At 44.3% G+C, this 26696-nt stretch overlaps 1 protein-coding gene and 1 pseudogene across 1 annotated transcript; both read left to right on the top strand.

Annotated features, from left to right (window-relative positions):
* Positions 1 to 1372: 1372 nt before the first annotated feature.
* Positions 1373 to 2172, top strand: LOC110290081 (large ribosomal subunit protein eL8 pseudogene; annotated as a pseudogene).
* A 16450-nt stretch (positions 2173 to 18622) lies between these two features.
* On the top strand, positions 18623 to 21233 carry Defb128 (defensin beta 128). Its single transcript, XM_021157049.2, has 2 exons — positions 18623 to 18671; positions 20992 to 21233. The coding sequence occupies exons 1-2, from the start codon at positions 18623 to 18625 to the stop codon at positions 21231 to 21233; spliced, it is 291 nt and encodes a 96-aa protein (XP_021012708.1).
* Positions 21234 to 26696: the final 5463 nt, after the last annotated feature.

Raw genomic sequence — 26696 nt, 5'->3', positions numbered from 1 at the left:
ATCTTGTGGAAGAGGGAGGCCCTCTATTCATATGTAACAGAAGGGCAGCTTGGTCTTCACGTGGGACTCCTAACAGGAGCAGGGGCTGTCTCTGTCTGTTGCCTGCCTTTAGACCCCTTTCCTATTACTGGGCTGCCTTGTCTGGCCTCAATAGGAGAAGATGCACCAAGGCATATCAATATCCATGGGAGGCTTCCCCTTCTCTGAGGAGAAAAGGAAAGGGGCCTGGGGGGGGGAGGGGAGGGGAGGGGAGAGGGGAGAGAAGAGGGGAGGGGAGAGGGGAGAGGGGGAAAGGGGAGAGGGAAAGGGGGGAAGGGGGAGGGGGAGAGGGGAGAGGAAGGGGAGGGGGGGAGAGGGGAGAGGGGAGAAGAGAGAGGAAGGAGAGAGGAGAGAGAGAGGAGAGAGGAGAGGGGAGAGGGGAGGGGAGGGGAGGAGGAGGAGGGGAAGGAGGGGGAGGAGGAGGGGGAGGAGGAGGGGGAGAGGAGGGGGGAGAGGAGGAGGGGGAGAGGAGGAGGGGAGAGGAGGAGGGGGAGAGGAGGAGGGGAAGAGGGGAAGGGGAGAGGGGAGGGGAGAAGAGAGGAAGCTGCAATCAGAATGCAAAGTAAATACATTAATTAATGAAAAAGCTTACATATGCTATAATCAGGAAAATATATATGAAAAGATTCTGGTCTTCCAGAGGACCCAAGTTCAATTCCCAGCATCCATATGGCAACTCACAACTGCCAAGAAGTCCGGCTCCAGAGGATACAACCCCCTCTCTGACTTCTGTGGGCACCAAGCACACATGTGGTATGGACATATACACGAGGCAAGACACCATACGCATAAAATAAATATTAAAAAACAATCACGTGATTATTTTTCTTCTATTATTTATAATACTCAGAAAAAGGAAGGTAGCTAGAAAGCCTTCGTGCAAGGGTCTCCATGCTACAGACGAGGGGGTAGAAATAAAGAATATGCTTAGCTCTTCCTGGGGACCGATGATTGTAGGAGCACACCCCAGCTCACCCTCACTCTGGGCCACTCCTGTGCCCAGTGTCCTTGATTGATTTTCACTCTCTGGAGTGAGTTAAACATTTCCTCCTTTTTTTCAGTTATCATGGTGATGCTCCTGACTCAACCATGCCTCTAACGGATCCTTAGTTGTCCCTGTGAGCATTGCTCTGGGGCTGAAGACAGCATGACATCATGAACTGAGTATTCCCTGCAAGGTGGGCATGGTGGTGCACGTTGAAATCCCAGAACTTGGTGGGCCAAGGCAATAGGGTTGTGAATTTGAGGGCATCTGAGCTGTGTAGAAAGATTCTTTCTAAACAGAAAAGAACAGATAAAAAGGAAGACAAGCTCTCTCCACCAGCCGAGCAAGATGCCCAAAGGAAAGAAGGACAAAGGGAAGAAGGTGGCCCCAGACCCTGCCGAGGTCAAGGAACAGGAGGCCAAAAAGGTGGTCAATCTTTTGTTTGAGAGAAGGCCCAAGAACTTTGGCATTGGGCAGGACATCCAGCCCAAAAGAGATCTGACACGTGTTGTTAAATGGTCCCACTACATCAGGCTGCAGAGGCAAAGAACCATCCTCTATAAGCAGCTCAAAGTACCTCCTGCCATTAACCAGTTCACCCAGGCCCTGGACAGACAAACAGCTACTCAGCTGCTTAAGCTTGCCTGCAAGTACAGGCCAGAGACAAAGCGAGTGAAGAAGCAAAGGCTACTGGCCTGTGCTGAGAAGAAAGCTGCTGGCAAAGGCGATGTCCCAACTAAGAGACCACCTGTCCTCCAAGCAGGAGTCAATATTGTCACCACCTTGGTGGAGAACAAGAAGGCTCAGTTGGTGGTGATTGCTCATGACATAGACCCCAATGAGCTGGTGGTTTTCCTGCCTGCCCTGTGTCGGAAGATGTGGGTACCCTACTGCATCATCAAGGGAAAGGCCAGGCTGGGTGTCTGGTCCACAGGAAGACATGAACCACTGTTGCCTTCACACAGGTTAACTTGGAAGACAAGGATGCTCTGGCTAAACTGGTGGAAGCTATTAGGACCAATTATAATGACAGATATGACAAGATCTGTCACCACTGGGGAGGCAGCGTCCTGGGTCCTAAGTCTGTGGCTCGCATTGCCAAGCTGGAAAAGGCAAAAGCTAAAGAACTCGCCACTAAATTGGGTTAAATGTACACTAAGTTTTCTGTACATAAATATAACTACAAAATTTAAAAAAAGAAAAAAAAGAAAAAAAAAAAAAAGAAAAAAGAAGGACAAATATCCAGTCAAAGTGCAGCTCAGGCTGAGTGAGGGTGCCCATCCTGAAACAGGCTCAACTGCAATTCCACGAAACAGGGAGCAGGTTGTAGAAAGGAGCAGAGAACAGACACAGTGATGTAGGGCTTGCAGATCTTGGGGTGATAGCTCCATTAAGGTGGCAAGCAGGTTAGGATATTAGAACAGTTGTTGGCTCTCAACCAGGCTTTGTTGGGCTATCCATAATGTATACTCAGCCTCTTGGAATCCTCTTGGCACAGCCTCAAGACTGGCGATCTTAGTCTTCCCATGATGCACTGGCGATTTTAGCTTTCCCATGATGCACTGGAGGTCTTAGCCTTCCCATGATGCACTGGAGGTCTTAGCCTTCCCATGATGCATTTGAGATTTTAGCTTTCTGTTGGGCTGGTCCAAGTCTCATAGGCTTCTTAACGCAAAAGCAGCAATGGATGCAAAGAAGAAACTCGTCCTCCCTCCCTCCCTTCCCTCTCTCCCTTCCTTCAGAATTTCTTTCTCCCTCCCTCCCTTCCTGTGTCCCTTTCTTCCTTCTCTTCAGTTTGTGTGTGTGACTCTTCCTTTGTGTGCAGGTGCATGTGCGTTTGTGTGGAGGTCATAGGCACTCTGTTGGGGTTTCCCATTGGCCAGGAACTCAATAAGTGGCTGGCTGTCCCGAGAGCTCCAGGCGCCCATTATCTCTGCCTCCCCCAAACTATAACTGCACTCCACCATGCTTGGCCTTTACAAACAAACAAACAAACAAACAAACAAACAAACAAACAAACAAACAAACGTGGGTTCTGTGTAGGGTAAAAAGTCTGAGCTCAATCCTCCCGAAAATTGTGTCCCCAAGAAACCAGCTCCCCACTCCGTTCTTTGCTGTTCCTCACCTCAGCAGAGGCAGCTGGCCTCCTGTGTGTCTTGTGTGAGGTTTAGTTGTGCAATGTGGTGTTGTGGTATTCCTTGGATCCCAACTGCCAGGATGACTTTCCCCTCAGAGCTGAAACACATTCTGGGGATCAAATTCAGGTCCTCATGCTCACAGGTAAACATTTCACCAACTGAGCTCTCTCTCCAATCCCCAGGATGGCTCCTTCTTGTCCCCATGGATGTTTAAGTGGCGTGGTCAGTGGGTTACTCATGGGATGAGCTGAAACCAGCACTGTGGCTTCAGTGTGCTTCATCATCCCTCGTGGGCCCCGAACCCCCAAGAACCAGCATCACTGATGCATTCTGCTTAGGAAAGAAATGATCGGGGCACATGTCCACCGCTGAAAAACGCACCGCTAGAAGCTGCCAGAATGTCTACACTGGACCTTTCCACGTAGTCTAAGAGTCCCCCTAACGTGGAGGGCAGAGCGAGAGTCCTTCATAAGTTGCCCGGGTTCTCTTCTACCTTGTTGGTTACTGTGGGTACAAAGATCAACCAATATTCAAGCAAGGGACACTGGTATCACTTTTTCACAATCTCATTTGTTATTTTTAAAATAATGTTTTTATTCTTTGAAAGTTTCATATATTTATCCAGTGCACACTAATCACATCCACCCACTACCACCCCCTCTAGTTCCCCCTGGACCCTGCCCCTACTCCCTCTCAACATCACATCCTCTTTTTAAAAAAATTCTATCGACATAATTTCTTTTAAATTTTTTATTTTATGTACATGAGTGTTCTGTCTGCACATATTTGTGTACCACATATACGCCTGATACCTACAGAGGCCAGAAGAGAGCATCAGATCTCCCAGAACTGGAGTTACAGATGGCCGTGAGAGGCAATGTACTTTTCTCACTGACTGCCATGTGCAAACGAAGCAAGAGGTTATTTTCTAAACCATTGGCAACAGTTAGCACGACTTTAGGTACAATAATAGTAACTTTAGTAAGCAGTACATTAGATATTCCTTTCTTTATCATTATATAACTATAATTTCCACTGTCAGAGCTTTATAAAGGGTACTTAATTATGCTAAAATTTGTATTATAGCATTTGGATTGATCAGTTAGATGAGTTTAACCAAAATGTCCTCCATTCATGTGGCTACATATTTGTCTACTGTCTTTTGTTTGGACAAGTGATCCTAAAGAATAAAAACAATTCTTGGTATGGGGAGACAACATCCTACTGTTGTCTACTACAGAAAAGTCTTTTATTCCCCCCCCCCCAACAAAAGCATTTGGATTCTGCATGAAAAACCGAGGATTAATATGTAATATAGTTAGTGAACATAACAGCATCATTTTGGGGCTAGTAGTTGTGGTGGTTTGAATAAAAAAAAATGGCCTCTGTAGGCTCATACATTTGAATGCTTAGTTACTAGGGAGTGTATTTGAAAGGATTAGAAGGGGTAAGAGGCATGGTCTTATTGCAGGAAATGGGTCATTGCGAGTGGGCTTTAAGGTTTCAAAAGCTTGCTTCTCTCCTCTCACTTCTCTCTTTCTCTCTCTCTCTCTCTCTCTCTCTCTCTCTCTCTCTCTCTCCCTCTCCCTCTCCACTCTCCCCCCCACCCCCCATGGATCAGGGTGTAGCTCCCAGCTCTGATGCCACGCCTAGCTGCTGCCATTCTCCCCATTATGATAGTGGACTATATCTCTGAAACTATAAGTAAGCCCCCAGTTAAATGCATTCCTTGTAATAATTACCACGGTCATGCTGTCTCTCCACAGCCACAGAACAGTGACTGGGACAGAAATATTGTGTCCTTGTTGCCTCCCCAAGATCTCAGCTTGATGAGTTAAAGCTTTGGTGTCTCCCCAAGTCACTGGCTTCTTCTCCCTCCTGGGATGTCTCTTCTTGGTGGGTCTGTTGTCTGTCTACAGATGTTTTACCTGTCTGGCAGACTAGCAGATGCTGTCCTGGTTGAACGCATTGGAACAAGAGTCATCTGGGACTTTATTTTCTGGAAAGATACAAGCATGACTTCTCCCTGGTGTTAGAACATCTGACCTTCTCCGTTGATTAGTATCTAGATATCTATTTAAGATACATCTTAGGCCATATCTCCCTTAGGAACAAATGTTCTGGGCCATTAGAAGAAACATTATCTTTCAAAGTGAAAAAAAAAAAATAAAGAAAACATGGCTGAATGTAGTGTGTGGGGATTTAAATGGGTGTATTTACCCAACTTTCACTTTTAAAAATTTTCTGTTTGATTACTTGATGGTGTCATTCTACAATAGCTTGACCCTGTGATTTGTAAGAGATTCCAGTAAGGTGGTCACTACTCCATAAAATCGGAAAACTCCTGGAAGTGTTTGCTAGGAGAAGCAGGAGCATTATCAGGTTTGTGGTTGTAATGGAAGTCCTAGAAAGATGCATCATAAGTGATTTGTGGCATCTGAGGTGCTTTTGCGCCTGTGAACAGAAGGAAAGATCATATTAGAAGAAGTATCAATTGCTACACAAACGTATTTTAAGCTTTTGCTACATGGTGTTCATTTTAACCGGCACAGATTAATTCGGCCAGCAGAGGGCAGCAAGAGACCCAGATAATCTATTTGTCCTGCTTGTTCACAGGTAAAGAGACTTGATTTTGCATTTTGATAAAAAGGTCCATGAGACTTTTAAACAGTCTGAGAAAAAGGAAAAGCATTAGGGATGAGGAGGAGGCCAGCACATTGGCTTGGGCATTAGCAGATGTTAACAGACCCGGAATTAAAATGGTCATGAATATGAGTTATGTCATATAGATATCTGGAGGGAGAGAATGATTATGAAATAATATTAATAATGAGGTGGGCTTAAGTCTTAGAGTTTTTAAAAGAGAAACTGTTCTTAAACACTAGCCCCATTTTTAAATTTTAACATTTTCATTTTTTAATTTTTTGTTTTGTTTGGTTTGGTTTGGTTTTGGTTTTTCAAGACAGGGTTTCTCTGTATAGCTCTGATTGTCCTGGAACTCACTTTATTCACTGTATTCTCTCTCTCTCTCTCTCTCTCTCTCTCTCTCTCTCTCTCTCTCTCTCTCTCTCTCTCTCTCACACACACACACACACACACACACACACAGAGATTTTTTTTTTCGAGACACGGTTTCTCTATATAGCCCTGGCTGTCCTGGAACTCACTTTGTAGACCAGGCTGGCCTTGAACTCAGAAATCCGCCCATCTCTGCCTCCCAAGTGCTGGGATTAAAGGCGTGTGCCACCACTCCCGGCTCAGCAATGGGGTCTTTCTGTCAAATTCTTTTTTTTTTTGATTTTTAATATTTTTATTACATATTTTCCTCAATTACATTTCCAATGCTATCCCAAAAGTCCCCCATAGCGCCCCCCACTTCCCTACCCACCCATTCCCATTCTTTTGGCCCTGGCATTCCCCTATATTGGGGCATATAAAGTTTGCAAGTCCAATGGGCCTCTCTTTCCATTGATGGCTGACTAGGCCATCTTTCGATACATATGCAGCTAGAGACAAGAGCTCCGGGGTCCTGGTTAGTACATCATGTTGTTCCAACTATAGGGTTGCAGATCCCTTTAGCTCCTTGGGTACTTTCTCTAGCTTCTCCATTGGGAGCCCTGTGATACATCCAATAGCTGACTGTGAACATCCACTCCTGTGTTTGCTAGGCCCCGGCATCGTCTCACAAGAGACAGCTATATTTGGGTCCTTTCAGCAAAATCTTGCTAGTGTATGCAATGGTGTCAGCGTTTAGAAGCTGATTATGGGATGGATCCCTGGATACGGCAGTCTCTAAATGGTCCATCCTTTCATCACAGCTACGAACTTTGTCTCTGTAACTCCTTCCCTGGGTGTTTTGTTCCCAATTCTAAGAAGGTGCACAGTGTCCACACTTTGGTCTTCATTCTTCTTGAGTTTCATGCGTTTAGCAAATTGTATCTTATATCTTGGATATCCTAAGTTTTGGGCTAATATCCACTTATCAGTGAATACATATTGTGTGAGTTCTTTTGTGATTGTGTTACTTCACTCAAGATGATGCCCTCCAGGTCCATCCATTTGGTTAGAAATTTCATAAATTCATTCTTTTTAATAGCTGAGTAGTACTCCATTGTGTAAATGTACCATAATTTCTGTATCCATTCCTCTGTTGAGGGACATCTGGGTTCTTTCCAGCTTCTGGCTATTATAAATAGGGCTGCTATGAACATAGTGGAGCATGTGTCCTTTTTACCGGTTGGGACATCTTCTGGATATATGCCCAGGAGAGGTATTGCTGGATCCTCCGGTAGTACTATGTCCAATTTTCTGAGGAACCGCCAGACTGATTTCCAGAGTGGTTGTACAAGCTTGCAATCCCACCAACAATGGAGGAGTGTTCCTCTTTCTCCACATCCTCGCCAGCATCTGCTGTCACCTGAATTTTTGATCTTAGCCATTCTGACTGGTGTGAGGTGGAATCTCAGGGTTGTTTTGATTTGCATTTCCCTGATGATTAAGGATGTTGAACATTTTTTCAGGTGTTTCTCTGCCATTCGGTATTCCTCAGGTGAGAATTCTTTGTTCAGTTCTGAGCCCCATTTTCTAATGGGGTTATTTGACTTTCTGGAGTCCACCTTCTTGAGTTCTTTATATATATTGGATATTAGTCCCTTATCTGATTTAGGATAGGTGAAGATCCTTTCCCAATCTGTTGGTGTTTTTTTTGTCTTATTGATGGTGTCTTTAGCCTTGCAGAAGCTTTGTAGTTTCATGAGGTCCCACTTGTCAATTCTCGATCTTACAGCACAAGCCATTACTGTTCTATTCAGGAATTTTTCCCCTGTGCCCATATCTTCAAGGCTTTTCCCCACTTTCTCCTCTATAAGTTTCAGTGTCTCTGGTTTTATGTGAAGTTCCTTGATCCACTTAGACTTGACCTTAGTACAAGGAGATAGGAATGGATCGATTCGCATTCTTCTACATGTTAACAACCAGTTGTGCCAGCACCATTTGTTGAAAATGCTGTCTTTCTTCCACTGGATGTTTTTAGCTCCCTTGTCAAAGATCAAGTGACCGTAGGTGTGTGGGTTCATTTCTGGGTCTTCAATTCTATTCCATTGGTCTATTTGTCTGTCACTATACCAGTACCATGCAGTTTTTATCACAATTGCTCTGTAGTAGAGCTTTAGGTCCGGCATGGTGATTCCACCAGAGGTTCTTTTATCCTTGAGAAGAGTTTTTGCTATCCTAGGTTTTTTGTTATTCCAGATGAATTTGCAGATTGCACTTTCTAATTCGTTGAAGAATTGATTTGGAATTTTGATGGGGATTGCCTTGAATCTGTAGATTGCTTTTGGCAAGATAGCCATTTTTACAATGTTGATCCTGCCAATCCATGAGCATGGGAGATCTTTCCATCTTCTGAGATCTTCTATAATTTCTTTCTTCAGAGACTTGAAGTTTTTATTATACAGATCTTTCACTTCCTTAGTTAGAGTCACGCCAAGATAGTTTATATTATTTGTGACTATTGAGAAGGGTGTTGTTTCCCTAATTTCTTTCTCAGCCTGTTTATTCTTTGTGTAGAGAAAGGCCATTGATTTGTTTGAGTTAATTTTATATCCAGCTACCTCACCGAAGCTGTTTATCAGGCTTAGGAGTTCTCTGGTGGAATTTTTAGGGTCACTTATATATACTATCATATCATCTGCAAAAAGTGATATTTTGACTTCATCTTTTCCAATTTGTATCCCTTTGATCTCCTTTTGTTGTCGAATTGCTCTGGCTAGGACTTCAAGTACAATGTTGAATAGGTATGGAGAAAGTGGACAGCCTTGTCTAGTCCCTGATTTTAGAGGGATTGCTTCAAGCTTCTGACCATTTACTTTGATGTTGGCTACTGGTTTGCTGTAGATTGCTTTTATCATGTTTAGGTATGGGCCTTGAATTCCTGATCTTTCCAAGACTTTTATCATGAATGGGTGTTGGATCTTGTCAAATGCTTTTTCCGCATCTAACGAGATGACCATGTGGTTTTTGTCTTTGAGTTTGTTTATATACTGGATTACGTTGATGGATTTCCGTATATTGAACCATCCCTGCATCCCTGGGATGAAACCTACTTGGTCAGGATGGATGATTGTTTTGATGTGTTCTTGGATTCGGTTAGCAAGAACTTTATTGAGGATTTTTGCATCAATATTCATAAGGGATATTGGTCTGAAGTTTTCTATCTTTGTTGGGTCTTTTTGTGGTTTAGGTATCAGAGTAATTGTGGCTTCATAGAATGAGTTGGGTAGAGTACCTTCTGTTTCTATTTTGTGGAATAGTTTGTGAAGAACTGGGATTAGATCTTCTTTGAAGGTCTGATAGAACTCTGCACTAAACCCATCTGGTCCTGGGCTTTTTTTAGTTGGGAGACTATTAATGACTGCTTCTATTTCTTTGGGGGATATAGGGCTGTTTAGATCATTAACCTGATCTTGATTCAACTTTGGTACCTGGTATCTGTCTAGGAACTTCTCCATTTCATCCAGGTTCTCCAGTTTTGTTGAGTATAGCCTTTGGTAGAAGGATCTGATGGTGTTTTGGATGTCTTCAGGATCTGTTGTTATGTCTCCTTTTTCATTTCTGATTTTGTTAATTAGGATGCTTTCCCTGTGCCCTCTAGTGAGTCTGGCTAAGGGTTTATCTATCTTGTTGATTTTCTCAAAGAACCAGCTCCTTGATTGGTTGATTCTTTGAATAGTTTTTCTTGTTTCCACTTGGTTGATTTCACCCCTGAGTTTGATTATTTCCTGCCGTCTACTCCTCTTGGGTGAATTTGCTTCCTTTTGTTCTAGTGCTTTTAGGTATGTTGTCAAGCTGCTAATGTGTGCTCTCTCTAGTTCCCTTTTGGAGGCACTCAGAGCTATGAGTTTTCCTCTTAGAAATGCTTTCATTGCGTCCCATAAGTTTGGGTATGTTGTGGCTTCATTTTCATTAAACTCTAAAAATTCCATAATTTCTTTCTTTATTCCTTCCTTGACCAAGGTATCATTGAGAAGAGTGTTGTTCAGTTTCCACGTGAAGGTTGGCTTTCTATTATTTATTTTGTTATTGAAGATCAGCTTTAGTCCATGGTGATCTGATAGGATGCATGGGACAATTTCAATATTTTTGTATCTGTTGAGGCCTGTTTTGTGACCAATTATGTGGTCAATTTTGGAGAAGGTACCATGAGGTGCTGAGAAGAAGGTATATCCTTTTGTTTTAGGATAGAATGTTCTGTAGATATCTGCCAGATCCATTTGATTCATAATTTCTCTTAGTTTCTCTGTGTCCCTGTTTAGTTTCTGTTTCCATGATCTGTCCATTGGTGAAAGTGGTGTGTTGAAGTCTCCCACTATTATTGTATGAGGTGCAATGTGTGCTTTGAGATTTACTAAAGTTTCTTTAATGAATGTGGCTGCCTTTATATTTGGAGCATAGATATTCAGGATTGATAGTTCCTCTTGGAGGATTTTACCTTTGATGAGTATGAAGTGTCCCTCCCTGTCTTTTTTAATGACTTTGGGTTGGAAGTCAATCTTATCAGATATTAGAATGGCTACTCCAGCTTGTTTCTTCATACCATTTGCTTGGAAAATTGTTTTCCAGCCTTTCATTCTGAGGTAGTGTCTATCTTTTTCTCTGAGATGAGTTTCCTGTAAGCAGCAAAATGTTGGGTCTTGTTTGTGTAGCCAGTTTGTTAGTCTATGTCTTTTTATCGGGGAGTTGAGTCCATTGATATTAAGAGATATTAAGGAAAAGTAATTATTATTTCCTGTTATTTTTGTTGTTAAAGTTGGCATTCTCTTCTTGTGGCTGTCTTCTTTTAGGTTTGTTGAGGGATTACCTTCTTGTTGTTTCTAGGGCGTGGTTCCTGTCCTTGTATTGGTTTTTTTCTGTTATTATCCTTTGAAGGGCTGGATTCGTGGAGAGATAATGTGTGAATTTGGTTTTGTCGTGGAACACTTTGGGTTCTCCATCTATGTTAATTGAGAGTTTGGCTGGGTATAGTAGCCTGGGCTGGAATTTGTGTTCTTTTAGTGTCTGTATAACATCCGTCCAGGATCTTCTGGCTTTCATAGTCTCTGGTGAAAAATCTGGTGTAATTCTGATAGGCTTGCCTTTATATGTTACTTGGCCTTTTTCTCTTACTGCTTTTAGTATTCTATCTTTATTTAGAGCATTTGTTGTTCTGATTATTATGTGTCGGGAGGTATTTCTTTTCTGGTCCAGTCTATTTGGAGTTCTGTAGGCTTCTTGTATGTTCATGGGCATCTCTTTCTTTAGATTTTGGAAGTTTTCTTCTATAATTTTGTTGAAGATGTTTGCTGGTCCTTTGAGTTGAAAATCTTCATTCTCATCCACTCCTATTATCCGTAGGTTTGGTCTTCTCATTGTGTCCTGTATTTCTTGGATGTTTTGAGTTAGGATCTTTTTGCATTTTACATTTTCCTTGATTGTTGTGCCGATGTTCTCTATGGAATCTTCTGCACCTGAGATTCTCTCTTCCATCTCTTGTATTCTGTTGCTGATGCTGGTATCTATGGTTCCAGATTTCTTTCCTAGGGTTTCTATCTCCAGTGTTGCCTCATTTTGGGTTTTCTTTATTGTGTCTACTTCCCTTTTTAGGTCTAGTATGGTTTTGTTCATTTCCATCATCTGTTTGGATGTGTTTTCCTGTTTTTCATTAAGGACTTCTACCTGTTTGATTATGTTATCCTGTTTTTCTTTAAGGATTTGTAACTCTTTAGCAGTGTTCTCCTGCAATTCTTTAAGGGATTTTTGTGCTTCCTCTTTAATGTCTTCTACCTGTTTACCAGTGTTCCTTTGTATTTCTTTAAGTGTGTTATTAAAGTCCTTCTTGAAGTCCTCTACCATCATCATGAGATATGCTTTTAGATCCGTGTCTAGCTTTTCCGGTGTGTTGGGGTGCCCTGGACTGGGCAAAGTGGGAGTGCTGGGTTCTGATGATGGTGAGTGGTCTTGGTTTCTGTTAGTAAGATTATTACGTTTACCTTTTGCCATCTGGTAATCTCTGGGGTTAGTTGTTGTCGTTGTCACTGTTTAAAGATTGGAGCAGAAGCTGTGTTCCACTCACTAGCAGTCTCAAAATCCTGTGGCGGGGGTCGTGGGTAGCTGGCGGTACCCCGGTGCTGGTCCAGCCGGAAGAGGCCTGTGGTCCTACTCAGGCCGGTTTTCTGCTTCCCTAACTAATGCAGTCTCTGGTCCCCTGCGCAATTGGATTGGAGCAGAAGCTGTGTTCCACTCACCAGAAGTCTTAAGATCCTGTGGCGGGTGTTGTGGGTAGCTGGCGAGTGTCAGCCGACCCTGCGCCCTAGCTGCCCCGGTGCTTTTCTGACCGGAAGAGGCTTGTGGCCCTATCCTTTCTGTCAAATTCTTTTTTTTTTTTTTTTTTTTTGGTTTTTTCGAGACAGGGTTTCTCTGTATAGTCCTGGCTGTCCTGGAACTCACTTTGTAGACCAGGCTGGCCTCGAACTCAGAAATCCGCCTGCCTCTGCCTCCCAAGTGCTGGGATTAAAGGCGTGCGCCACCACGCCCGGCTTTTCTGTCAAATTCTAACCATGATGATCATCTGTAGTATTTGGGGTTCTCTGGGACCTCATTAGCCAACAACTTCAAAAGAGGTCCCTCATTCCTAGAACTGAGCTGTTTATTTCCTAGCCTGTGGCATGTAGGAGGGGACTGTCCTGTCCACTGCTGAACAGGGTAACATACATTTCTTAATGGCATTCCTATGTTGGTTCACTTTCAAATATCCACAATTGTTTCAAAGAGTGTTTTACAACTTGATTTATTCAAACAGATGCATTTCAGGACCAGCAAATGTGGAACTTTCTCCCAGCACCTCACATGCTTGGCGAGTGTTAGGCTCAGGTTGTAGTTGGTATTTTGTATGGTATCATTGTGTATGTAAACAACTTGAGGGTTTTTCATAACAGATAAAACCAGTTATAGTCTCTTCGTTCATTTCATTTTATTTTAGAGACTGAGTCCACATGGAGCTCTAGCTGGCCTGGAGCTTGCTGGCTTTGAACTCACAGAGGTCCACTTGCCTCTGCCTCCTGAGTGTTGGCATTAAAGGATCTGACTGCCACATCCAACATCTCCCTGAATATGGAACTCACTGATCAGCCAGACTTTCTGGCCATTGGGCCCCTGGGTTCTCTTGTCTCTGCCTCCTCCTATGGAGGCTAGAATAGTGTCAGATTCCTTGAAACTGGAGTTACAGGTGGTTGCAAGCTGTAAGTGCAAGGAACCAGACCTGGATTCTCTGCAAAGAACAGTAAGTGTTCTTAGCTGCTGAGCCATCTCCAGCCCCTGTTAGTACAGTCTTTGAGGTTGAGGTCTTTAAGTGTCTGTGGGCCATGCAGAATAATTGATTAAATTTATTTCTGTGGAGTTATCATACAATTTTGAAACGCTGGATGTCTGGGCCACTAGGAAAAGGAACTGGCCACTAGGTGGTACCTGAAATCCAAAGTAGGGCATTTCAGTGGAAGGAAGATAATGAAAGTCGGGCGGGCTAGCCGTACAAAGGCTTCCTGTTAGAGAAAGGTGCTTTATGGGGACTCTAGGGTTGTTGGATGGAGAGTTTCAACTGGAAAAGTATCTTTTGCTACCTCTTGTTCTGATAATAAAAAGGGACTAGATTAGGAATATAATTTTGGCTAGTTTTTAAATCCTTGGTTTCTGAACTTTGAACATTCCTGTAGGACAGTAGTTTTCAGCTGTTCTGACGCTGTGACCCTTCACACAGTTCCCCAGGTTGTGGTCACCCCTAACAATAATATTTTTTCATTGCTGCTTCATAACTACTACTTTGCTACTTATGAATTGTAACGTAAATATCTGTTTTCTGATGTTTTCAGGCAGCCCCTGAGAAAGGGTTGTTCGACTCACAAAGAGGCCACAGCCCACAGGCTGAGAAACACTGCTCTGAGACATTAAATGAGCAGTTATTTGCAACTGATATTTTATGTCTAAAACAATGAGAAGTGCTTCTCAGTTGGGATTTTTGTTTGTTTGCTCTTTTTTTCTTTTTAGACAGGATCTCACTATGTAGCCCTGGCTGACCTGGAACTCTAGAACTGAGTTTGTAGACCAGGCTGGCCTAAAACTCATATCTTTGTCTGAGTCTTGAGTGCTGGTATTGAAGGTGTGTCCACCATACCTAGCAAGGACAGGTGTTTTGCTGAGTTTTTACTTAACCTTAGAAACGTCTTCTCAAAATAACCTATCAACTTAAACCGAGGATATTTAGGTAGAAAAAATATATTTATTTTTCTGAACATTTGAAAGGGCACTCAGAGTCCTCTGTCAAGAACCAAGATTTCATCATTTGGAAACTGGCTATAAATTAATTTAGACACACCTCTGATCTCTCTGCAACAGCCTACCCTAGGGATAGATATATTGGGCTCAGATTTAAATTTTGGAATGTCTTAGAGGAAATTCTCTGCAGCTTGGAGCTGGGGAGTTGGTTCAGTTAGTAAAGTGCCTGCTACACAGGCGTGAGGACCTGCGCGTGACTCTCGAGCGTCCATGTAAGAAGCTGGGCTTGCCAGTGCATGCCTGGGACCCTAGCTCAGGGGAGGTGGAGGCAGGGGTTTCCCTGGCTAGCTCTCTGACCAGCCAGCCTAGCCAACCAGCGAGCTCCAGGTTCAGAAAAAGGCCCTGTCTCAAAAAATATTCTTTCTCTCTCTCTGTCTCTGTCTGTCTCTGTCTCACTGTCTCTGTCTGTCTCTCTGTCTATCTCTGTCTGTCTCTGTCTCTCACTGTCTCTCTCTCTCTCTCTCTCTCTCTCTCTCTCTCTCTCTCGTGTGTGTGTGTGTGTGTGTGTGTGTGTGTGTGTGTGTGTGTGTACAACTAAACTATCACAGAGTTTGAGTTTCTAGACTTGAAGTTATCAAGTGTGTAGAGTCTCAGGGCAGAACTTGAAGCTTGATTCAGATCCCATGTTCTGGTCATGCGTTATACTGGATCAGTTTTTGTGTGTGACCAAATACTGATCTGGTTTTTCATTGCTGTCACATGTTTGACAACATAGAGTAACACAAATTTATCATGTTAGGTTCTATAGATAATTTAGAATCATGGCTCTGAAGTCCAAAATGAATCTTACTGGACTAAAAACAAAGTGTCGGGGAGGCTGTGTTCCTCCTGTAGGGTCCAATGGAGAGCCACTGGGTTTAGGGCTTTATGGGATTGAATTCTTTGGCTGACGATCCCTTCATCCATCTTGGTCCCCTCATCCATTTTGAAAGTCAGCAGTGTAGCACCATCAGGTCTTTCTCTCTCTGATGCTGACTCTCCCATCTTCCCTGACATGGTTAGAGGATCCTAGTACCACACTGGATCTCCAGGATGAGTTAGGACAATCTCCTTTGTGATCTTCCAATGAACATCTTTGGTTCTATTCACAGCATTGAAGCTCTCATTTAATGCAACATTCTCAATTTCTGAGGATTCACTGTGGACATTGTGGGGACTGTTATTTTGTCCATGGCAAATTTTATTGGAAGATAAACACTGTATAAGTGAGAGTTCTCTAGAGTAACAGAACTTATAGAATGACTCTTTCTATATACTGAAAGGGGATTTATTAGAAAGACTTACAGGCTATGTGTGGTCCAGCTAATCCAACAATGGCTGCCTATGAGTGGAAGGTCCAACAATCCAGTAACTGTGCAGTCTACAAGACTAGCTGTCTCAGCTGAGCTTGAATCCCAAAGAAGTGGGCTCTAATGCCAGCGAAGGAATGGTCATGCTAGGAAAGTGAGGGCGAAAAGGCAAAGAGCAAGGCTTCCTTCTTCCATGTCCTTTATACAGGCTCCCAGCAGAAAGTGTGGCCCAGACTAGAGGTGGGATTTCCAACCGCAAAAGATCTGGGTTAAAGGTGCACCTTTCCACCTCAAAGATCAGAATTTCAAAGTGGATCTTCCCACTTCAAATTAAGCAGAAAATTTCTTGCAGGTGTTCCCCCTGACATTTTGGGGGCTTTAGTTAATTCCAGATACAGTCAAGTTGATGACCAGAATAGCTATCACATATGTTCTTTCAACCAGTTAAATTTTGTACATATAAAATATTCATTGTTTGTTGCATGTCTGCACGTGTGTGTGTGTGTGTGTGTGTGTGTGTATTTGGCATGTACATGCACTTGTGTGTGGAGTTCAGGGGTCGGGTGTCTGACTTAGTTACCCTCTACCTTATTGTTTGAGACAGGGACTCTCACTAAACCTCAGGCTCACTGAGTAGGTTAGCCTGGATGGCCAGCAAGCCCCAGGGACCTCCTGTCTCTGCCTTCCTGGTGCTGGGATTACAGTCATGAGCCCTCATGTCAGCAGGATCATCTCCTCTCTTCCATTTGCTACTGTTTAACATTTTTTTAATCCGAGGAGGAATGTTGAGTTGGAGTCACCTTGGGCTTAGATACCTGGAAGAATCAGGCACTTGACTTGTTGATTACTGGAATCACAACTGTATGCCACTATGCCAGGCATTTGCCAGTGGGTTCTGCACATCCAGCTCAAGATTTATTTATTTAATTTAAATGGAGGAGTGTTTTGCTCGCATGTATGTCTGTATCCCACATGTATGCCTGGTGCCCCTGGAGGTAAGACAAGGACATCAGATACCCTAGAACTGGAGTTATGGATGACTGAAAACTCTCATCATGTGGGTGATGAGAATTGAACCTGAGTCCTCTGCAAGATAAAGTGCTTTTAAGCACTGAGCCATCTCTCTAGTCCCCATAATACACAGTTTTCAGTGTACAAGTCTTAGGATCGTAGTATACTAAGAAGGAACTGAAGTATATACAGCCTTAAGTGGGCCTTGGTATTTGAGCTAGCATGACAATTTCTGGAGTAAAAGTATACGAGGAATTTCCCTTTAGAGTATGTGCGTTAAAGGCAATGCTCTTTCAGAGAACCCAGGTTTGATTCCCAGGACCTACATAGCAGCTTTCAGCTAACTATAACTTCAGCTCCGAGGGATCTAATGCCTTTTCTTGGTCTCCATGGGTACCAGATGTGCATGTGGTACACAGACACAAAATAAAAAAAATAAATCTTTTAAAACAGGAATATTGTGGGTTGGAGAGAAGGCTCAGGGGTTAAGAGTGCTTGCTGCTCTTGCAAAGGATCCAGGGTTGGTTCTCTTCCAGAGGTCCTGAGTTCAATTCCCAGCAACTGCATGGTGGTTCACAACCATCTGTAGTGGGATTTTATACCTTCTTCTGGTGTGTCTGCAGACAGCTACAGTGTACTCATATAAATAAAATAAATATTTTTTTAAAAGGGAATATTGTATTTTTTCTGTTATCATCTTTTCTTTTTGATACGTGTGATTTTTGAAGCACGAGTTGCCAATCCTCTGTTCTCTGCTTCTAAACAAACCAACAGAAGAGTCTTATCTCAGCTCTCTCTCTTAGTCTCTGGGAGCAAGGATTAGTACTCTCGTTTCTTCCGGATTCAACATGTCCAACCATTTGGAAAGATAACATCTTAAGTGGAATTCAGAGAACCTTTGCCAGAAGTGAAACACATTTAAAATCTATTCATAAGTAAGGTATTAAAAACAATTTTTAAGGCTGTGAATGCTGGTGGGAGAAAAAAATGTTGACAGGTGATTAAAAAAACAAAACAAAACAAAAAACCAACCAACTGGCCACATCTATAAAGCAAGATCTCGTTATCTTCTCCAGCCTACTCAAGAGAAGCCTGCAACTTAGCCATAAACAACTTTGAAAATGAGGAGGCTGTGTGCTTTTGTACCTAATTCAGATGGCAATTTGACAGTAGCTTGGGGACATGAAAGGACCAGTCAGATGGATGGATAGACTTAGGGATGGACAGACTTAGGAATGGCTGGCTGGCTGATGTAGGGGTTCAGTGTTACTTTCAGGGTGTAATAATGTCATTAGATTTAAAAAAAATAAAAACTCTAGAAATACAAATGACCCCAGCACAGTATGCTTCCTCCCTAACTGATGTATGGGTGCTGAGCTGAGAACGTGGCCAACTCAGTTCGTTAATAAACATTATTTTGTTGGATGTCTCATCTTTAGTCTTCTGTGTATTCTAATCTAATGCTGTGTGTCATTTTGGGCTGTTTTTGTGAGTGAGAGGCATAGGGATGGCTCATCCAAACCAGGGAGTTTAGTTGACCAAACCTGACCCAAGTGGGCTGACAGCCAGGTGGAGAGAGCACAGCAGGGGTTCACATCCTGAAAAAAACGGAGTAGGTGGGAAACGTTGGAACATTATGTGACTGTGGATTTCAAATTTGGGACTGTAGGTGGGGTTGGACTTGGGCTCCCTGTTTGTCCAAGTGAGTTAAAACCCAGACTTGGAATGCTGGTGGTGTTCTGGGCAGTGAGTGGCACACCACAGGATCCCCTGCTGTCTCCGGAGGATCTGAAGGCATGAAGCTGCTTCAGGTTCTCCTTGTTTTGCTGTTTGTGGCACTTGCAGGTAACGTGTCCAAATGTACCGTGAAGTAGGGGACACAAGTGCTGGTAATCACAGGTGGAATGTTTAAGATTGCTGACAGCTGGCTGATACTATCAGTGGTGCCCGTTCTCTTGGGTGCCTTGGAAGAGAGCTATGAGGTCAGAGGCATCCTTGGTGAAGGTACCGGTTGGCCCATCGTCTTGACTCATCTTTATGATGCTGAGCAGTTTGTCTCTGAGAACTGTGGCCATCCCCATTTCTAATCAATCATTTTCAGCTTGGGCTATCTCAGCGATGTGAACAGCATACAGCCAATGTCGTTCTTCCTCATTAAGTAGTTAATTAACTCAGGGAGTTATTCCTTTTGAACCTTAGTTTTTTTTGTTTTTTTTTTTTCTCCTCTGGCATGTGAGTGTCACATAAATTTAGCTTATGTGCAAAGATGCAAAGCCTCACGTTTGTGAATGGAGACCTGAAATCAAGGGTTCCCTTCTGCCTTGCTTGCAAGAAGCCATATTGTGTTTTCACGTCCCTCAAAGAGCACCTCTCTCACCTTCAAGGGTGCTGCCTCATCATGAAGTTTGTAACAGGGAGAAAACATCTTTGCCACTCACATTTATTCAGGAGGCTTGTCTGGTTTTGTGTAGACAGAGAGTTTTCGGACCGGAGTGCATGCCACTGAACAGGAGGTGGTAGAGATCTCCGGAGGGGAAGGGAGCCAACAAATTGTGTTTGCTCACTAGGCAAGTCATTGATCTGAGCTGAAGAAGAGAGTGAGAGAGAGGACAGCCAGGTACTGGAGAAGTTGTCTGAGGTGGGGAAATAAGTTTTCAGGAGCAACTGTGGCTCACAAGGTTTTGGCAAGGGTGATACCTGATGTCTACAGTGTGAAACACAAGAGGGGTGTGTGTGTGTGTGTGTGTGTGTGTATGTGTGTGTTAGAGAAAAAGAGAGTCTACAATGCTGTGTGTGTCTGTGGTATTGTATGTATGTGAGAGAGTTTGCGATGCTGTGTGTGTCTGTGATGTTGTATGTGTGAAATACACCACACACACTCACACACACCCACACCCCCCCCCCCACACACACGTCTATGATGGTGTGTGTGTGTGTTGTGACTATCCACCCACCTGCTCTGAGTCCACAGGAGGATTTTGGGTGTCTGCTCTAGCATTCTCTGCCTCACTCCCTTGAGACTGGGTCTCTTACTGAACCTGGAGTTAGGCTGGTAGTTAAGGTCTCACAGCCCTCTTGTTTTTACCTTGCCTGCCCCCCCCCCATCAGGCTGGGGTTACGGGCTTAGCCACACCTATCTTTTATGTGAGTGCAAGGGATTTGAACCTCCTGAGACATCTCTCCTGACCTAGGTGATTTTCTTTTAAATTAAAAAACAAACAAATAAACAAACAAACACCTAAGAAGATGACTCAGCAAGTAAGAGGATTTGCTGTGCAAGAATCAGAATCTGAGTTTGGCCCTCTGAACCCATGTAAAAAAATTAAGCTTTGTTTGATTATTATTGTATATGTGTGAAGTATATTTGCGGTTGCACGTGTGTCCTGGTGTGCAAGTGGAGGTCGGAGGACAACCCTGTGACCTTGCTTTCTCCTTCCACCTTCTGTAGGTTCTAGAGATTGAACACAGGCTTCTAGGCTTTCTGGGCAGCCGTCTATCTGCAGGGCCATCCTGCTGACCCAGCCCGGGATGTCCTTTGAAAAGCTGATTTGACTCTGAAGTGTACTGATGGTGATGCATTAGTGCTCTCTGGGGACACAAGGCTGAGAGTGTGCTAACTTCAGAGCTTGAAGGAGGGTAGGCTTTGCCTGATATAGGGTGGTACCCATCTCAAACTGTAATGAGGAGTTAGATCTTCCTTCTCTCTCTTGTCACGGGTATTTGTAAGGCTATTTGGATATTGGCCAGGATCAAATGTCCCTTTTTTAAAGGTAAAGATTAACTTTATGTGCACAAGTGTTCTACCAGCATATATGTATGTGCAATACATGTGTATTTAGTGCTCAGAGAGGTCAGAAGAGGATGCTAGACTTCTTGCAACATTACAGATAGCTATGAACCACCATGTGGGTGCTGGGAACCAAACCTGGGTCCTTTGCAAGAGCAGCAAGCACTCTTAGCTGCTGAGCCATCAATCGAGATCCTTATATGTCCTTAATTCGGGTGTTCTGAGTTTCCTTTGTATCGGCATAGGGTTTCCTTTTGAGATGGAGTTGATGCTGACAGGGGGCAGTGTCTGCTGTCTCTCCCTGTGAGTGTGAACTCAGCTGCATCTGCTGCTTTCCCTCAGAGACTAATCCTACTCAATGTTGTCTCCTATGTTCAGATGGTGCACAGCCCAAGAGATGTTTTAGCAACATAGAAGGCTACTGCAGGAAGAAATGTAGATTAGTGGAGATCTCTGAGATGGGATGCCTGCATGGGAAATACTGTTGTGTTAACGAGCTGGAGAACAAAAAGCACAAGAAGCACTCAGTCGTTGAAGAGACAGTCAAACCCCAAGACAAGTCAAAAGTACAAGACTATATGGTCCTGCCCACCGTCACATACTACACCATCAGTATCTGAATGAACCACTTGTTCACGAAGGCCATTGTCCCCTGCAGCCCCATGGAATCCAGTGGGCTGCTTCTGTCCTGTCTCTTTCCTTCTGTGAACTTGAATCCGCACACAATAAAGTTCGACCCTTTTGCCTGTATCCACGCCTTGTCTGGATATTATAAATGTGAACGATTAGCTGCTGCATTGCTTGCGTTTCACCTGTGAAATGGGGACACAGAGATTAAGTGAACGCTGGGGGAGGTGTCAGCAAGTCTCTCCACTTTGCAGCCAAGATGGTATTTCACAGATCTCAAGTAGTTCCCTTCATTCAAAAAAAAACATTAAAAATAATTTTAGACAGTTAAGCATGTGTGCTTGTACACGCACACTTGTGTGCATGCATCAGGGCATGCATGTGTCATGGTGGTGGTGTGTGCATGTGTGTGTGTGTGGGTCAGGGGACAGCTTTAGGGAGTCAGTTCTCTCTTTCCACTTTTTGGGTTCCAGGGAGGGAACTCGGATTATAAGTAAACACCTCATCTGTGTCATCCCATGCTTGCCTCACACTCTGCAGGGAAATTTCTTATGTCTCTAAGAAACTATGAGAATATACAAACACATACACATACGTACACACACAGAGACACACACACAGACACACACATATAGTAACACACAGACACACATACAAAGACACACACACTGACACACACAGAGACACAGACACACACAGAACCGCAGACACATACATACACACACACACATACACACACAGAGCCACAGACACACACAGAACCACAGACACACACACACACACACACACACACACACACACACACACACACACAGAGCTTTGATGAGAAGGGACGACAGCTTTTGAGACGCTTAGGATGCAATGCAATCTGGACTCCTTCTGGTGTGCACCCCATCTGCTCTTTCACTAGCAATTAGAATATCTAGTTGACACAGCTTTTAGACATACACAGGCCTGTGGTGCTGAGGTAGAAGGCTCTCCTGTTTGGACACAGCACCTGGTGTTTTCTGTCACTGCAAATCCTCCTGCAGTGTCCATGCGCAGGGAGATCCCAGCATCTCTCATGTTGTACAGTTATTGTGCAGAAAGAACCCAGACAAACTTGGGTCTGAGGTGGTGCACTAGGTGTGGGAAGGCTGAGGAGGTCTGGGGGGATTAGGGGGAACTAAAACGCCCTGAAGAATCCTGTCTAATCAGGTGAGCTCAGGCTTTACATTGAATGGAACCACTCATAGAGTCCTGGCCAGGTTCTGAGCCTCCCTCCAGCACTCAAGAGACTAAAAACAGCAGGCAGTGTTTGGGAAAGTCAGAGGCCTGCACTGTTGAATGGATGTTTTGGTACCCTGCTCCATCGGCACCTCAGTAATTCTGCCTGCTCCTGAATGCTTCCCGGACACTACATCCCTTCTACTGCCCCAGCTCTGAAACATGGAATGAGAAATCCTAACTGTACATCCTTTGGCTCAGAAATGATGTTATTGAGTTTCACCACAGGTATGAATCATTTTCCTGTCACCAGTCAGGAAGATCTCACCCCGCCTACCCTCAGCATCATATACTTCCTCTGGTGTGTTGCTTCTTTTGGCTTCTCTATCATGATAGCTGGGCTGCCCCTCTTGTTCTTGGACCTATTCTAACCCTCTTCCATTCTGTTGGAATAGGGTTTTTTTTTTTTCCATTGTAAAAGGGTACAATGTAAAATAGAGTACAAATATAGATAACTTGTCTTCTTCCTTTCCTATTTGTGTTCTTTTAAAAAAATTTATCGTGCGTGTGCCTGTATGTATGTATGTATGTATGTATGTATGTATGACTGTGAACATGGGTGTGGTTGGTGCTGGCTGTGGTCGGACTCCCCTGGAACGTGGAACGGCAATTCCAGATGGTTGTGAACCACTATGCGGGTACTGGGACTTAAATCTAAGTCCTCTGCTAGCTTCCATGACATCTCCTCCAGCACCCCACACCCCCACCCTGCCACGTGTATTTATTACTTATTTTTCTTGTCTTATTGCTTTGGTGAAGATTCCAAACCCTGTATTGAGTAGGAGTGGAGATAGTAGGCACCTGTAACTGCCTTTAGGTTTTAGGAGTCATGTTCTCCCCCCTCCACCCCACAATGTTGGTTATAGAATTATTATATATAGCCTTTATTGTGTTGAGGGTTGTCCTTTCTAGTGCTAGTTTCTTCAGGGTTTTTACCACAGCAGCAAAGGCAGTTTGCTGCTTAAGTTCAAGCATGGTATGAGGAAGGGTGGGACTCGGGGCAAGAGGAAGGGTGAGACTCGGGGCAAGAGGAAGGGTGGGACTCGGGGCAAGAGGAAGAGTGAGACTTGGGGCAAGAGGAAGGGTGGGACTCGGGGCAAGAGGAAGGGTGAGACTCGGGGCAAGAGGAAGGGTGGGACTCGGGGCAAGAGGAAGGGTGGGACTCGGGGCAAGAGGAAGGGTGGGACTCGGGGCAAGAGGAAGGGTGGGACTCGGGGCAAGAGGAAGGGTGGGACTCGGGGCAAGAGGAAGGGTGAGACTCGGGGCAAGAGGAAGGGTGGGACTCGGGGCAAGAGGAAGGGTGAGACTCGGGGCAAGAGGAAGGGTGGGACTCGGGGCAAGAGGAAGGGTGGGACTCGGGGCAAGAGGAAGGGTGAGACTCGGGGCAAGAGGAAGGGTGGGACTCGGGGCAAGAGGAAGGGTGAGACTCGGGGCAAGAGGAAGGGTGGGACTCGGGGCAAGAAGACAAGAGGCTGTTATTAGTCCTTAGCTTAGAGTCGCTACCCACAGTCAAAGTGATCGCAGGCCTAAGGTATTTTTTGAGGCAGTAAAATCCACTTGGAGCAAGCACATCAAGTGCCCCCAAGAGCCTTATAAGAGCATCTGGCTGTTCAAAGAGAGCCTGCGATCTTCACCTCTCACGCTCTTCTGCATGGTAATGCATTGCCCGTAGGTGAAACATGGCTTATTATCACACATACCCACGCAGAGCAGCCATGGTCCAACAGGCAGGGCTCTCGGGAAAGTTCTTGTTAACCCTCATCCAGGGATGAGCAATTAGCCGTAACTGAGTCCCTGCAGTATACACCACTTCTGTAATTCTCAAAGTGCCTTCAGTGGGAGCAAATAGTCTTCATGTTCAAAAAGACATGTCCAGAGATGGGACATCACTGGCCCCTAGTCTAAAAGCAAACATCTGATTCGACAGAGAACTGACCCTAGATATGTTTGATCTTCAAAACCCACATGCTTTCTTTCCCTACTGCCCTTCTCTCTGAAGTGGCCTGTTTTCATTGCCCATCCTGTTGTGTGAGTTTATGAGTTCTGTCCACAAAGACAGCCACGGGTAGAGGAGGAAATATTGTCCTACCAGTTGTTACACATGTACTGACATCGAGCATAGCTATATCTTTAGAAGGACACAGACACTTCTTTTCAAGGGGAAGATCTACATTAAGTGAAAGTAAGCTTTCAGTGACACCCAAGATCTTTGGGGCAATGAAGAACGGCAAGTTACTTCATCAGTGAGACTGAATGCAGAATCCGTGGGTCTGACGACATGGCACAGAGGCTGAAAGGACATACTGTACATGATGAACCATCTTGGTTACCAACCCAACCACACCTGGCATCAGTGAAAACCCAGGCAGCCGGATATGCCTGTGTGGGATCTTTCTTGATTGGATTATTTAAGGTGGGGAGACCCGTACTCAATTTCCATCATTTGAGGTTGGAAGAGTCACAGGAGATCTGGGTCACACCTTCTGGTGGCAGCCCACATAAAAGGCTTCTTGCCTGCTTGCCCTCCCTCTCGCTGGCAAGTTCCTCTCTCTTTCCGTTGAGGCAACCCTTCCTTGGGATTCCAACACAGACTGAAGAGTAACTGAGACATGCAGCCTCATGGACTGAACAACGATCAGATTCTTGAATTTCCCACCGGGAGATAGCCACTGCTGGCCTGTAATCTACTCCAATAAATACCCCTTTGATAGCTAGATTCATTCTATCAGTTCCATTGCTCTAGAGAATCCTGAACAATACACAGCTCATCCAGAAGGCTTGAGTTTGTTCCCAGCACCTGGGTTGGATGGTTCACAACTGCTTGTGACTCCAGTTCCAGGGATCTGACTCCCTCTTCTGTCTTCTGTGAGCTCACACACTCACTCTCTCTCTCTCACACAGAGGCACACGATTAAAAACAAAAATAAGTTATAAAAATATAATCTTTAAGGGCAGGAGAGATGGCTGAATCACTAGTGTGCACATTTCTCTTGCAGAAGGGCCTGAGTTCAGTTCCCAGCACCCACATCAGGCAGCTCCAAGGTATCTGGCACCATTTGCTGGATTCTTCTGATACCCACACATTACCTGTGCACATACAAAATTTTAAAAATTAGAAAAAAATTAGTACAAATTTTAGTTAGGGCATGACGAGAAAAAAATGGTTCCCGTTATTAGACAAATGTCATGAGCAGATATAGAGTGTAATAGGCTGATGTAAACTTGCAGAGTAGTTACAGTAATGGAACCTCAGAAGTGGCAGCATTCATTCTACAGTGTGGTTATCTATGTTGCTAACAAGAATGACAAGAACCTCCGAGCCCACCCCCCCCGAGCCCACCCCCCGCCCCCCACCCCCCAGGCAGGCGTAAGTGGAAAGAGATGAAGCCAATAGCAAATCAATCCCAAGGTGAGGTGTGCATTAAAACTCACGCTGCTTTGTGGAGAGGACTAGGAAGAAGAACTGCAGGAGCCATGACGGTTTTGAGCACAGTGGGTGAGGGGGTGGGACTGGGAAGTTGGTCCGGATGTTTGAGGCAGAGATGCCAGTGAGGGATTAGTGGTTAGATTTGTGTTTCAAAAGAGCAACTCTGGCTTACCCTGTAGGAGAAGAATCCTTAATTGTGAAAGGAGTACAGAGCAAAACGTGGGAGGCTTTGGTAATAACCCCCAGAGACAGGCCTTAGAGAGGACAGGATGCATCTAGATCTATTAGTAACTGAACCAGGCTCAAGTGACTATACACTAATAGAACTCACAGACTCATCCATATTGGAGATGACCCCTGTGCCCATCGTTTTTCTTCCACTGTTAGGCGACTACAGTAAATCTTTGTTTTCTTAGGAAGTCAGAGGATAAACTAATCATGTGTGTGTGTGTTTTGTCACAGTGCCTATATGCCCACGTGGAAGCTAGAGGACACTGAGTCTATCATTTACATCTTATTCCTTGGAGTTAGGGTCTCTCACTGACCCCAAAGCCCAAGCAATCCTCCTGCCTCTGCTCCTCCCCACAACGCTGGGTTATAAGTGCTCCTGTGCCCATGCCAGGTCTTTTTATGGAGCCTGGGGAACAGAACTCGTGTTTCCACACCAAATGCTTTTACCGAGACTCTTCCTAGCTCCCTCACCCCTTTTAAAGTTAGAAGTGCGTTACTATGGCAAGGATGGAACACGCCTAGTCCCATCCTG

This window comes from Mus caroli, unplaced genomic scaffold, assembly GCF_978045245.1.
Source record: "Mus caroli unplaced genomic scaffold, Mus_caroli_1 scaffold_2, whole genome shotgun sequence".
Classification (NCBI taxonomy): domain Eukaryota; kingdom Metazoa; phylum Chordata; class Mammalia; order Rodentia; family Muridae; genus Mus; species Mus caroli.
Note: the sequence above shows the minus strand (reverse complement) of the source record. Positions and strands in the feature narration are given on the sequence as shown.

Excerpts from the sequence above, each read along its gene's own strand:
- Defb128 (XM_021157049.2), top strand. The coding sequence starts at position 18,623 with ATGAAGCTGCTTCAGGTTCTCCTTGTTTTGCTGTTTGTGGCACTTGCA. Across the intron at positions 18,672-20,991 it reads GCTGTTTGTGGCACTTGCAG|ATGGTGCACAGCCCAAGAGA; the intron begins GTAACGTGTCCA and ends TCCTATGTTCAG.